At 35.5% G+C, this 15071-nt stretch overlaps 1 protein-coding gene across 2 annotated transcripts in view; it reads right to left on the bottom strand.

The window, feature by feature from the left end:
• The window catches only part of GRIN3A (glutamate ionotropic receptor NMDA type subunit 3A), a 180111-nt gene that overhangs the window by 40585 nt on the left and 124455 nt on the right, over positions 1-15071 (bottom strand). For both annotated transcript variants that reach the window (XR_002481681.1, XM_008053372.2), the window contains exon 6: positions 8853-9004. Coding sequence is in view for 1 of the 2 variants with exons in the window: in XM_008053372.2 (XP_008051563.1) it covers positions 8853-9004 (152 nt within the window). In the remaining variant the exon portion in view is untranslated. The remainder of the gene's footprint in view (positions 1-8852; positions 9005-15071) is intronic.

Genomic DNA, 15071 nt, shown 5'->3' with positions numbered 1-15071 from the left:
AAAATTCAGCACTCCTCACCAACTGCTCGAAGCATTCCCCCTGGGGTTTTAAAATGAATTAAAGATAAACTGGAGAGAAAAGTGACCAGCATTGAAGCTTCTTGAATAACCCTTCTCTTTCTTTTTCCCCCAAAACTAAAAGAGGGAAAGGTGGAGTTATGAGAGAACTCCATTTTTCTTAGTCAACTAATATTAATAGGGAAACACATATTAATATATCAGGTGCACATTTTGGTGACCCTCGGGAATCAATTCTGGGGCCTTGATCAGAGATAGGGAGTCCAGGCTGTAGGCCAGTTAGTCCACTGTCCTCCTCTATGTCCCAGGATCCATATCTTCAGTTAGTTAGACCAGAACTCCTCTAAAAACAAACAAACAGACTTGAGAATTGAGGCACTTCTTTGCTGGCCATGGTATATGGCTCTTTATTTTAAGGCAAGAAAACAAGTTTAGAGACATTATGGGATTTGCCAAAGGTCACACAATTAGTTCATGGCAAAATAAAAATAAATATGATTAACACCATTCTTTCAGCACCTATCATGGATCAGGCACTTTTATGAACATTATCTATATTCCTTATACCAAGCCAGAAACATATAATGTCATCTCTATTTTGCAGAAGAAGAAATTCCAAAAGGTTAAGCAACTTGTGTTTATGACATTTTGATGTGCCTTTTTGATGTGAATGTTATGATGCCACAGTTATTTTTACTTTTGCACCCATACCGTGCTCCTAAAACACAAACCATTTAAGCTTCCACTTTAAAAATTACCTCATAAAGAGCTTAGCAGACATTTTCTTTCCATTCCTGCCCTAGGGTCTTGTCCCTTAGGAGGTGACGATAGGGTCAGGAGAGGATAGGAAGGGTTGAAAGTGGACCAAAGGTCAGGTTGGGGCTGGTGGTCAGGAAGAGGGTGAGGTGAAGGATGGGGTGAGTTGAGCTCAGGGATGTTGCACCATTTCCTGTTGTGCACTTGTTTTGATAATAAAAACACTGACAAGTTTAATGGCTTATTTTTAGACTTTTTCAAAATATGCATCTTTTCCCTATCCATGCAATGGAGGCCTCTGGATTCCTGGGATAGAGCTCCATTCACTCCAATGTTTGGCCTCTTGCTTAGCATGTATTTGTCTTCCTCATCATTCATACTGACAGGAGGACCCCTGGGTTTAACTGGAAAACCTTGTAACAACCCAGCAAGACATGCGTTAAACTGAGGCTCAGATTAAGTAATTTTCTCAAGGACATGTAACCGCCTCCTCATAGTAATAGTAGAGCCAGGGTGGTCTGACTCCCAAGACCACGGACATGGTTGTGCCTTTATTGCCTTCCTGACCAGTGCAAGCATATTGTCTGTCCCTGAAGGCTGAGCCACTGTCTGGGGGTGCAGAGGCTCACATTCTCAGATGGTTGGGCTGCCAGCTCTTTCCTGTAGCTGGTCCCATCTCCCTTCATCTACCACAAGTGGCAGTGTTGGACATTATTTTGCCCTTCTAGATCTATTCTCCACCTTTCTTCATCCTGCTTTGCGCCTTGGGAAGCTGACACTCTTGAGACAGTGGTAGAAGCAGTGAGGCAGGGAAGAGGCTGAGGTCAGATATTTATTTATTCCCTGGTTGTCTTTCTGCCAGGTTACTGTGGCTGTACTGTTAACAACATGGCTATGGCTCTTAGAAAGGCCTCTCTCATGTCCCCCTGAGTTCTAGAAATAGTTCTATTCATTTTTGCCTTTGAGCCCAGATGTGATAGCAGCTTACTCCCTCACTTTATCCGCCCTAGATTATCTTTGTTGGTTTCCTTACATAATACCTTTGCAAATAGTGTCTTTAAAATTCTCCCCTGATTATTGAAGTGTGCTACCTGTTCCCTGTTAAGACCACTGTTCCTTCTTTCTTCTTGAGTAGTCCCATTTGTTTAAAAGGTGTATTATTCAAGCCATTATTTAAAGGAGATTTTTTTGCAAAAAGAAGTGCCATATCTTAATGATTCCCTGAAAAATTTTGGAGCTTGCTAACAGTGATCTGCTGCCTTGCTGTCCTGGTTTATGAATGGCAGATTTTATAAAAGTGTTGCCCTGGAGCTTTTAAATTCACTCAGGGACTTAAAAAAAAATTACAGTTATTTTTTTTTTCTGAGTCAAAAGAAAATGAAGGAAATTTACGTACTACCATACATTTTCCCCAATGGAATTGATCAACAATGAGTCCACTGTGGGTAGGGGCACAGGTGTGCTGGGAGGATTGTGAGGAAACATCTGAGGTCAATTTAAAATTCCTCTTCGAAAATTGCCAGAGTGTGGCCTGCAGAGTTGGACCTGCAATTTCCTAGGTGACTCTGGGGAGCAGATAAAGCCCTGGAATTGAAAAAAAAAGTTTATCTTTCGAGAAACTGCAGCTAGACAGCTCTGGCGTTTTCAAAGAGATGGGAGGTGAATAGGTTCAATGTTCTCACATAAGGACAAATATTAATGTCCAAGTGCCAAAAATGGAAAAAACAATCTTTCATGTTTTATTACTGGGTGAACATATTACTCATTATTCAAACTAGAATTTTTTTTTTTTTTTTGGAGTTAAAGATGCTCTTTAATTGCTCTGCAATTAACTGCTCTGCAATTAAACTGGCAAAATTGAATGTAAGAAATAAGCTGAGAAATACCTTCCTTGGTGGTCAGGAGCATCTGTTGCGGGAGGTACCATCCACAGCATATCTGTTTCTGCTGCATTGTGCCTGCACCCTTACCCTTGGCAGGAAGGAGGAGGATCATGTTTATTAGACTGTCATCTTATTTACTCCTCACAAGAGCCACTGAAGAGACAAAGAAGCTGAGGCTGAGCTCGAGTAAGTGATTTGCTAAAGGTAAGTTGGTGGGTAAAGGCAGGCTTTCAAAGATGGCTTATATAATTTCAAAGCCAGTTCTGGTGTCTCCACACTAACACAGCCCAGCAGTAAATGACATTTGAGGCCAAAGGGAGGGCAAGCAAAGCACTAATAGGTACGCTTTCCTCTTCTGACCTTTACTGGGAGAGAGCTTTTGTTTCTTTTTTTTAAAAACAGGTGGCAATTCAGTGTACTGGTGTATAGGGCAACAGGAAATCCAGCAGCAAGCAGAGGGAATCTGTGCAGAGGAGACTAAACTCAGTTAATTATCTGAAGATTGGTTTTGTTTAATTATATGCTGTCTTTAGGTTCTGTCAGGGTAATCCTGAAATTCTGTCTTAGGCTGTTCAAGACAAATATGTTAGTGCATGAGGATACTTATTGTTGTTTAATGCACACACGTGAGCATCATCATAAAACACTTTGTTATTGCATAGAACAGGATATGTCATAGTGCAGACCACCATCCCTGAGAAAGAATAGATCCCTTGTGTTCGTGACATTCCCAAGGCTGGCAGTGGCCCTTCTATCTCTACACAATATTACCAAAACTTTCTTTTATTTCTCTCTCTGAAGCTCCAATTAAGGACACACTTCTCCTCCATCCTCCTCATTCCTATTTCTCTCTCCCTTTCAAATTCAGCTGATCTGAAATGTGGGCCCAAGTTTGTCTTAACAAGCACAACGTGATAGTAAAATCCATCTCTTATTCAATACTTCCAGCTAGCTGTTATATACATCTAGAATTTCCCAGATGCCTCTCCTCTGAATTTGGCCCGTTCAGAATCATAATTGGAAAAATTTTGCTGTCCTTTATATGCCTCATCTGAATAGTTTATGACTTTTTGTGATTATTTGTTTTTCCAAAATCTTTTTTCTTGTCCAAACTTAATTTGATTTCTTTTGAAACTGCTGATAAATTTATATAGCTCTGTAACATGTATGGTGAAGCCTTATAATCCTTAAGAATATGGATAATTTTGTGGTTATCATATTTAGAAATATGCTCAATATTTGAAAAGCATCGTTTGACTTCATTTTCATCACAATTCCATAAAGTATGTATGGCTGTTTCCCAGTGTGCAGAAGCTGAGGCTCAGAACGGTCAAGTAATATGTCTCATAATTACATAGATGGCAAATCTGAGATTCAAATCTAGACCTGACTCCAAAGTCCATGTTTTGAACCATTATGCTGTGCTGTATAAAATACTGAATATTCATATTTCAGGATAATATTAAGGGAAGGTAAAAATCACTGAATCAAAGCCGGGAGGACCTTTACAGATGTTTAAATCCAAATACTTCATTGTACAGGTGGTCTGGCAATGAGTGAAATGAGTAAGGAAGCAACTTCCCAAGTCTACAGAGTGGGTATAGAAGAAGTGGTTGATTGCTTATTCAACATCTACTCTTCTGTCTCCTCCCTAAGGGACTCCTGCTTTTGTTTAGGTCTTCACACTTCTCTGTGTAGCCTTGTGTTTCAGTGGAGGCTGCACTCCTGGATAAGTTATGATTGACTTAATCTATTGTGGTGATCCCATTCCTTTACCACTGATTGGCTTGGGGTGTGGGCAGATAATATAATTTTGGCCAATGAAATGTGACGAAATTTAGTGGAGGGCTTCTGGGAATATTTGCTCACTGTAAAAAGAGCTACAGGAAGACACCAGAAGATATCCTGATGAAAAGAGAAGAATTAGTACTTCTATTATTTACTATTTTCTGTGCCAGGTTTCTTACTAGGTTCTTCCATAAGTGATCTCTTATTATCAGAACAAAATGGTAATGCAAGTTTTATTTTTAATTTATATCCATTTACAGTTGAGGAAACTCAGACTTGACAGCAGCTAAGTCATTCAGCTGTTGATTGGTAGAGCCAGGATTCAAATCTAGAAATGTATGACTTCAAAGTTATCATGCTTGGTGTTAGATACTTTCACATTGGAATAAATTTGGTATAAACTTATGTTAGTACTTGTGTTAGTAAGTCTCCAAAAATACATTTCCTCTGTGTGCCCAGGTGGAGTTAGGTTTTGAGTCTGCAGAGTTGTGTGGCCTCAGAGACTTGGCCCAGGAGGAAGATGGTTTCTCTGACATCTTGATCTGATGATTCTCTGAAATGACAATTGGCTAGAGACTATATGTGGTCAGGGAGGTGAAAATCATTCAGTATTTCTGGCTTTGGGGACTTGATTGGGAGACTCCTTTTGTCTTGTCTAATGTTTTGCTGTCATTTTTGAATCACTTGGAGATTTTGGCTTGAGCAGCCATGGTCACAAGTGGTAGAAAACACCATGACTGTTATTTTGTACAGCTTAAGCAACTGGTTTATTTATTTCTATGGCTGAATTAAGTGACCAGCTTAAGCCCATATTTATTTCTTTTAGGAAAAGTCAAGAAAATGTCTCCAAATAAAGATAAAAAACAGGTCATGCATTGTGGTTCAAGCCTGTAATCCCTCCACTTAGGAAAGCCGAGGTGGGAGGACCGCTTGAGGCCAGAAGTTTGAGAGCAACCTGAATAACAGAGAGATAACATATCTCTACAAAAAATCCAAAAAAAGTTAGCTACCAGCTAATTGGGAAGCTGAGGTAGAAGACTGAATCTGCAGTGAGGTGTGGTCATACCACTGCACTCTGCCCTAAAAAGACTCTAACTCAAAAAAAAAAAAAAAAAAAAAAAAGACTGCTTTACAGAGATGTAGTGAGAACTAAAGTTAAAGGCTCTAGTACAGTTTCTATCATATGACAAGAAACAGAACATGCTAGTCCCCTAAGTCAATTTTTCTCTATACTTCAGAATATTTTATCAATGATCATCTTCTCAATGATGCCTTCTATGACCACTGTTATCACCCTTTCTCTACTTCTCATCTTGTAACATACATCTACTTTGCTTAGGTGTTACATCTACTGTGTATTGTTTCCTCCTGATAGAATGTAAACTTGTCAAAGGCAGGCAGGGTTCTTTGTCTCTTGTTTAATGATATTTTCTAAGTATCTAGAACACAATCTGGTATATAGTGGGTACTTAAGAAATATTGTTGGATGAGCAGGTCCATTCTTCCAGGTGGCGTGAGTTTTCAGAAGCAGGATTAATCATTGTAAAGAAGCAAAGGACATAAGTTGCATGTTTAGTGCCTTTCAAAAGGTTTTTACTGAGTCTCATATAACATCATGCCCTCAGCTTCGCATGAAGCATCAATATAAGAATGAGACAGGAAAAATAATTTTGCATTTTGTAACTCTGTTATTCAGTGTCATTTTTCAAAAAAAATTATTTTAGAATTAGAACTAAAGAGAGGTTGACTTCTTTTTTTTCTGATTTAAAAACATTCTAACACATCTTATAATTCTTTTTGTCATGGTTGCCAAGAAAGTCAGAAGTAAACCTAATTGCTAAGGTCATTGACCAGCTTGCTTCAGCTTCTAGTTGGATCTATCATCTATTTATCTATCTATCTAATCACTATCTTCATCATCTTCATCTATATATCTATTATCTATCTGTATTAGCTTCCTAGATCTGCTGTAACAAATTGCCATGAACTGGCTGGTTTAAAGCTACAGAAATTCATTCTCTCACAGTTCTGGAGGACAAAAGTCTGAAGTTAAGGTGTCAGTAGAAGAAGAAACTGTTTTATGCTTCTCTAAGAGTTTCTGATAATTGCTGGCAATCTTTAGCATTCCTTGGCTTATAGAGGCATAGTCCAGTCTCTGCCTGTGATGTCACATGGCCATCTTCCTTGTGTCTTTTACATATTTTCCTCATGAGCACACCAGTGATTGGACTTAGGGCCCACCAAAGTACAGTATGGCCTCATCTTAATTAATTGCCTTTTCAAAGACCTTATTTCTTGATAAAGTCATATTTTGAAGTTCTGGATAAACATAAATTTTGGGGCTATACTATTAATCCCAGTACACTACTACTATCATTCCTGATACGCTCTTACCTTCAACTCCTCAACTTCTTCTCAGGTATATTGTTCACTTTCTCTGGTTCATTTATTTCAAAATTAGTTATTAAGTGTTTATTATATAATGCAGCATTGAGAATATAATTGTAAACAAAGTCTTTGACCACCCCTTAGAGCTCTTACAATTTAATGAAGAAGATATACACTAAAAAATAAAATTCTGATTAAATATATATTTAAAAATGGTAAATATATAAAAACAAACATATATACTAAATATACATATAAATATAATTCTAAATATGCATTTTAAAATAGTAAAATTTACAAATTATAACAAGTGCTATGAAACAGTATGAGATATATGTGATTATAAAAGGAGATATGATTCATATTGGTCAGGGATTATCATATTATCTGAAGAAGGGAGATTTCAGCTGGGAGTTTATAATGTGAAGACTTTGGCTGAGTAAATGTCAGAGGGGAACATTTGAGGAATAGAAGGTAACAGTAAGTGCAGCTTTCCAATGACAGGGAAGCTGCTGTTGTATCTTCACTTAAAAAGTCTATTGTCAGAGTGCTGTAATGAACCACAAGGAAAGTGGAATGAGGTGAGGTTGAGAAGTGAAGCGGGACAGGTCCTAGAGGACATCGTAGGCCTTGTCAGCATTTCACATTTTATTTCAAGACATTCTGCCCTTCTCTTCAATTATGTCCTAATTAACATAGGAGACTGTTGCAGGCTTCTAAGCAAAAGAGTGGTCTGCCATGCAGGAAACAAACAGGAGAAGGTCAGAGTGAAAACAGAGAGACCAGTTAGAAGACTTTTACAGTGGTCCCAATGAGGAATGATGACTTGAATGAGAGTGACAACAGTGGTGATGATAATACATGGGCATAGATGAGGCATGTTTTATAGAAGGAAGAGACATAACTTGTTGATGAATGCAGAAGGTAAGACGTGGTAGGCATTAAGGATCCCTGCCAGTTTCTAGAATGAGTAACTAGATGGCTAGTGGTGCCATTACTAAGACGTGAAGCCCAAAAGGAAAAGCAGATTTAGGAGGGAAGATCAAATATTCAGCTTTTGACAAGCCAAACTTGAGATGCCTGTAGGGTATTTAGGTTGAGGTGTCAAATAGGAAGGTGGATATGTGATCTAGAGTTCAGAGGAAGGATCTGTGTTGAAATACAAATTTGGGAGTTCTTGGCAATTGGAGACTACTTGAAGTCATTTATTGTTGCCTTTCAGTTTTTTTATAAGTTGTCAAGTTGACCTTATTTGGGTATATTTGGCTTCTCTTTTAATATATCTGAGCCTGTGGCTTTGGTTATACCTTCCAGTCTCCTGTTTTCATGTATCCAATTTTTTCCTTATTTTGTATATTTCTTTCTAATTACATTGTAAAGACAGAGTACTACAATAGAAAGAGAGTTTGACTATCTTTGTGCCTTGGGCAAATCACTTAGTATCTCTGGATATTATTAATAGATTCCCAACTGTAAAATAAGGGAATTGATTGTTTCAGTTTTAAAAATCTATGATTTTATAATCTAAGAAGTATTAGTTAGAGTATGTGTATTTCTCTGCACCCAAGAAGGATTTAACACTAGACAGTTATCACTGGGAAGTTAGCAAAGCTTTGATTAGATTTTGAAGGATATTTTGAAGTGTACATTATGACCAGTAATTAGTGATGAAACCAAACATTGTTAATGTCAATTTCAAATGTTATTTCTGTAATTTAGGATAGCATTTATTTAGTACTTGTAGATATAAGTTATAGGAAAAAGTAAAAATTTAGACATTTACTCATCAAAACAGCATCACTTTTAAATCTAAGACAAACCTGTTTCATTTAAAATTCCTGTGGGGATAGGCATTTTTCCCATAGTTAAGTGAAAGTGAGGTGAAAAATAACCCAGATATTATGGAAAGACCTAATAAAAACAATAGCTTGGATTATGAGGCATAGGTAATAGCATTTTCTTATATTCTTTAAGGTAAAGCTATACAAACTGTTACCATTATCAGCAGTCTTTCCATACCTCAGTGACAACGAAACTTCTCTTGCCACAGGGCACGACCTTGTACCACTTGTCATGAAGTACATCCATAAACCCATGTGACTTGTATTGACTGATTAGCTCAGATATGTTGGAAGTCAATGGAGAGTTGGATGGGAGACCAATGCCATATCCTAGGAGGAAATACAAAATCTCAGATAAGTTTTTTCTAACGTTCTTCCTGGGAGGTTGCCATCATACTTCATATTTGTGTGATATTGCCATCAGTTCTGATTTAAAAGGTATGGTGAGTTTTCACCATCTTTTCTTAAATTAACTCAAAGACATTCTTAGATACGATTATCATTAGATTGACTGCATCTCTGAGTGGATGAGATGAATCTAAAAAAGGAAGAAATGGGCTGTGCACAGTGTACTAGTGAAGCCTTTTAACTTCAAGATCTTCTGCCCTTCCCTTCAAGGTATTTTATAGAAACAATCTTTGAGGCTTTTAACAGGGCTAGGATTACCTGTCTACCTCTCTTATTCTCTTTACATTTTTGGTTTAATTTTAAAAATAATTCAACAAGACAATGTAAAGGTGCAATACTGCATGAAAACAAAAACACCAACAAGAACTAATAGCAACCAACTTCAATTGTCCAAAAAAATAAAAAGAAGTCTGGTAATACCAAGTATTAGAGAAGATGTGGATCAATGAGATCATTCATGTGTTGTTTGCTGAAATGCAAATTGGAAATTGATATAATAATTTTGAAAAGAAGCTTAGTATTATTTTGTATGGTTGATCATTTCCATATTTTAAGACCAGCAATTCTGCTCCTAAGTACATTTCTGAAGAACTCATCTATAAGCATACCAGGAAGGATGTAAAAGAATGTTCTTAGAGGCACTGTTCATAATAGCAAAAATTGGAAACAACTCAAATGTTCTTTGACCAGAGAATTAGTAAATAAGTTGTGGACTATTTATACATTTGGAAGATTATATAATGAAAATGTGGATGACTCTTAGCAGTATGCTACTGAGTGAAAATAATCAGTCCCAAAATATTAATTGAAGCATGACTCCATTGTGTAAATATTAAAATATTCAAAAATACAATATATTTTTAGGAACACATATACATATTATAATAATATATTTATAAAAACCAAGAACATAATAAACAAAAAATCCAGGATAGTGATTAGACAGGGCAAGATGGGCAGGGGAAGGAATGGGGGAAGAGCACAAATATGAAATTAATTTGCTGTCAGAGTTTTATTAGTCAGCTTAGACTCTCTGTATCTTCAATATGCGTGGTTTTACTTGCTTTCCAAAATGTTACTACACTATTCATCTCTTTGATGAGCCATGTGAAAGAAGCTAATTATTTTGTTTTTAGCTATTGGATAGCATAGTAAAACAAAAGGATTTTTTTGCCTTCAACATGATTGAAGAAGATAAATTAAATTTATGGTTAGTTCCTTTTTCACAGATAAGACTAAAAAGTTGTCAAGGATCCAGAGATATTTAATGGAAACAAATACCTCCTATAGTTATTTTATTTTACAGCTCAATTCTAAAAACATTAATTTTTAGTGTTTTTAATACAGATACACAATTCTTTTTTTAAAAAATATGAGGCTTGATATGTACATATAACCAATACAAGAGAAAAAGTGAATAATGCAGAAAAAAAATTGTGAATTTTAAGGGGTTGTTTTTTTCCTGATAATTTTGCTTGTTTCTTAACAATGGGGAGTTGAGGAAATGATGACAATGTCAAAAGCATAATTAGAATTTTTCATTCAAAGAACTATTTTGAGTATCTATTTTGTGCCTGTAGTTCTGATTTGAAAAGCAAGATTAATAATAAAAGACTTTGAATGGACAGCTTTTTCTTCTGCTGATGTTATTATTATTTAACATTTAAAAAATAATGGGTAACATTATAAGTAAGTAACTAGTTTTCTTTAGAAACATAATGAATGCTGTTGACAATTCAATTGCACATATATTTATTCTGTACTTATTTGTGCGTCAGGCACAATACCAGGCACATGTAGGATATAATAATGTTTACCAACTCACTGACTCACACATTCATTCATTCACACAACAAATTTTTACTAAGTGAATAGGCATCATGTTAACTGTTCAGGATTCAGCGGTGACCAAGGCATATGTGGTCTCTACTATCATGAAGTGTACACTTTACTGGGGAGACAGATATTAAACAATCTATGGCATAATGATTATTTCATTGCAATTGAGATGGGTGTCATGAATGAAAAGAACTGGGGCATATAAAAACAGTGTAGGAGTTCTTGAAACTGTCTGGTAGGAGTGGGTTGATGGTCAGGATAATTAGCTAGGTTTACTGAATATCAATGTGTTTTTCCTCCCTGGGGCAATAGTTTTCAACAACAACAGCAGCAACAGATTGTGTCACATAGTTCAGTCAAATCATTCTGGAATTCTAATTATAAAAACTAGGACATACAGGACTCGACTGTGTGCCAGGCACTATTCCACATGTATCCCTACATGCACCCATACCAGAATACATATTACTTAGAGATTAAAGATTGAAAAACCTGCAAGGTCACACACCTAGTAGTTAGCAAAGCTAGCATTTGAAAGTAGATTTGTTTGATTCCAAAACCAATGCACTTTCCACCATATTTATTATAACATGCGGCTACATCAAGGGAATACTTTACCTAGTTCTCCCCTTTAACACAGGCCCCAGTACTGTAGGCATATTTATATAATCCTCTAAACTAGGTAATTTATTAAAAAACAATAATCTAAACTGTTGGTTTGTTTTCAGCAATCACAAGTATACATTATTCAAAGACAGATTTTGTGTATAAACTTTTTGATAAGTTTAATAACTTGTAGTGATTTTTATGTAGATACACAATCCTTTTTAAAAAAATATGAGGTTTGATATGTATATATAACCAATACAAAATATAGTGTGAGAACAGCCCTACTTCTTTGTAATTATATACATTAAAAATTTCACTAGCAAGGACCCTCATTAATGATACTGTTTTGTCTAAAAATTCTCTTAAGGTTAATAATTCCAATCTACATTAGTGTAATAATGGCAGAATTGTTGTGGTTTTTAAATAAGCATTTATTGCTCATCTATTTTCTATTCCATAAACATATGTTAAATGCTTACTCTGTGTCAGGCACTCTGCCAAGTACTATGGAGGTTACCAAGTTAAATTAGACATGGAGTATATCTAGAAAAAGTTTATGAAGGCATGGGTAGATGAGGTATCGATAAGTAACTACAAAACATGGTAGGACGTTAGATCGCTTTTCTTGAAAAAAAGATGAATGAGACACAAATTCAACAAAGGTAATATATAATGCCTATGACACAATGAGGAGGACAAATAAAACTCTGGAAGTTCAGAGGAATGAAAGATTGCTACTAGATGAGAGGATGAGATGAAGAAAGGCATCCTGAATTGGTTCTCGATGGTGGTATTTTTAGTAGATTAAAGTACATGATAAGAAAGATTTAAGTTATGAGCTTCATACTCATGATAAATCTACATATTCTAAGAACAGAATTTTGGTTCTACAACAAAAGTATTAACATTCCCTTAAGGAAAAAGCTATATTGAAGTTGCAGGGACATGTATTAAAATTGCTAGGCAGGAAATAATAAATATTAAATCATTCCACTCCAAGGTTAATTTGCAATCAACTGCTAAAAATAGATTACTATCCCTTCAAAATTTTTATTTCAATACTTACATTGGATATTGATAATTTAATTATTTCTGGCATTAATAATAACAATTATTGACTAATTAAAACAAATTATGCATAGGGAGTGAAGGAAGAAATAAGGAAAAATTATGTGGTGGTAAGAAGAGGTATTTTGTTAAAAGACACAAAAATCCATTTTATTCAGAAACATAAAATAGTAAAATATTGAGGATTTTATTTCTGTCCTTCTTATCAGTTGATTTTCAAATCTGCTTGTGTTCATTGGTCAAAAGAATTCTTATTTTTAAATTGCTGACTCAACTGAGCAGCCTGAGTTGCTTTCATTATCATTAAAAATGTGGCTTTGCAATAAAGACTGAGTTGACTATTTTGTGGTTGATGGATGAAGCAAAATGGAATCCTTCAACCCTAAAGATGAAGGCATCAGGCACCCTGAAAATTGGATACAGCTTAATAGCCCAAGAGAACAATTTTCAGAATAGAATCCTGAACTCTTCCCTGTGGATAAATCAGCTTTGCTCAGGTAAGAGTGGTGGAAATATATTTTGGCTAGCAAATGTATAGTTAGAAATTCGTAGACCAAAAGAATTTTCCTAAAATATGGTTGGAAAATAGATATTTTGAAAATAACATCTCAGATAGGGTTAAAAAGGTTTCAGGAAGAAATTTTTTTTTTTCTCCAGTTTTGCAGTCTGTTCTTCGAATATCATATTTAGTTGGGACAGTGGTTGAGAACATATTATAATGGTCCCAACTATAACGGAGACTTTAAAGATGGGCTTTCCTCATTACTAGCACATCAAAGTGGGTAGAGAAATGTGTGGGAGAATCTGAGGTCTACGAAGCCTCTCCAAGAGAATTTTACAGTGAATTGGTCTCTATTTATTAATGGAATATAGTGTATAAAATAGTTTATTAAGCACTTCCTATGTGTCAAGCATGTTCCTACAGTACAGGTTTTACATGTATTATTTTACTTAATTCTCATAACAACTCTATCAAAAGCGTGCTATTCATCTTCCCATTATGTAGATAAGGAACTGAAGAGCAGATTAAGTAACTTGCCAGTTAATGACAGCAATTCTATTCTAACCCAAGCACTCAGACTCCACAGCTAGTGCTCTAAGCACTATATTAAACAATCATTGGAAAGCAAGTAAAAGAACAAACTTAACAATAGGCAAATGTCTTTGGCAGAAAAGGTCACAAATAATTATTGGGTAGTTATATTACTCTTCCTCCTCAATGGACCTTTAGTGTCAACTAACTCTAATGTATACATTTGAGACATGCATTCATCTATCTCAACACGTCCTTTTTTCCCCTCACGTATGCAATATGTATTTATGTCCCTGTATATGGTATTTAATTTGACCAAAGACTTTTCACATGCTCTTGAATTCTTCATTGTTTTGGTTTGCTCTGCCATATACGCTTTAGTAGCAAAGGGTTTCATACTCAATGTAGAGTCACTGTCTCTTATTTGCCTTACTTTTACCCTTTAAGTCCAAATAAATGCAGAATGATGATGTTGGGAGAGGTATTTAGTAATTATCTTAGTTTCTTTGGGCTTCTATAACAAAATACCATAGATTGGGTGGCTTATAAACCACAGAAATTCAATTCTTATGATTATGTAGGCTGGGAAGTCCAAGATCAAGATGCTAGCAGATTTGTAGCCTGGTAAGAGCCCACTTTCTGGTTCATAGATAATGCCTTCTAGCTGTGTGCTCAGATGTTAGGAAGGGTGAACGAGCTTCACTAGGCCTATTTTATAAGGGCACAAATTTTACTTTGTGAGCATGGAGACTTCATAACCAAATTACCACCCAGAAGGGCCACCTCCTAATACTATCACATTGGGGAATAGGTTTTGGCATATGAATTTTGGGGGAACATAAATATTCAGACCATAGCAGCAGTCACACCGAGTTGGTGTGATATCAGTACTAGACAGAGTGAAGATATATTCGGTATTAAGAAATCAATGCATTCTGTTTTCCCTCCTAAAGTACTGAAATAATTTAAATACTTGGAAAAGTATGCATAACCTATAATGATGTTGTTGATTAACTGTATTAGTAAGTGAATTAGGTACTTATTTCAAATCTAACCTAATATGTTATTTAATAGGTAACACATCACTTTACAGTTGTTATATGGCTAGCATTGTACTAGACCCTGTGAAGAAATACAGGTTAGGCATATAAAACATTCCTGTAAGCTAAACGAGAAAATATTGTTCATAAATGGCTCTGGTGATTTTCTAATACCTATGTAATCTAACTGAATACTAAATCTTACATTTTAAAAAGTTCAAGAAACCTAAATGTTTTTAAAGGAAGGCATAAATATCTCAAAATATTTCATTGAGAGAAATATTTTTTTGAAAATCTGAGATTAACATTTTCTTAAAAGCAGAAATTGAGACTTTTATGAGTATCTCTATCACATTGTTTTATGTAACTTGCAAGTGTCCTCCCTCCCTTTTATGAATAT

Source organism: Carlito syrichta, unplaced genomic scaffold (genome assembly GCF_000164805.1).
Source record: "Carlito syrichta isolate Samal-C Ts95f unplaced genomic scaffold, Tarsius_syrichta-2.0.1 Scaffold288132, whole genome shotgun sequence".
Classification (NCBI taxonomy): domain Eukaryota; kingdom Metazoa; phylum Chordata; class Mammalia; order Primates; family Tarsiidae; genus Carlito; species Carlito syrichta.
Note: the sequence above shows the minus strand (reverse complement) of the source record. Positions and strands in the feature narration are given on the sequence as shown.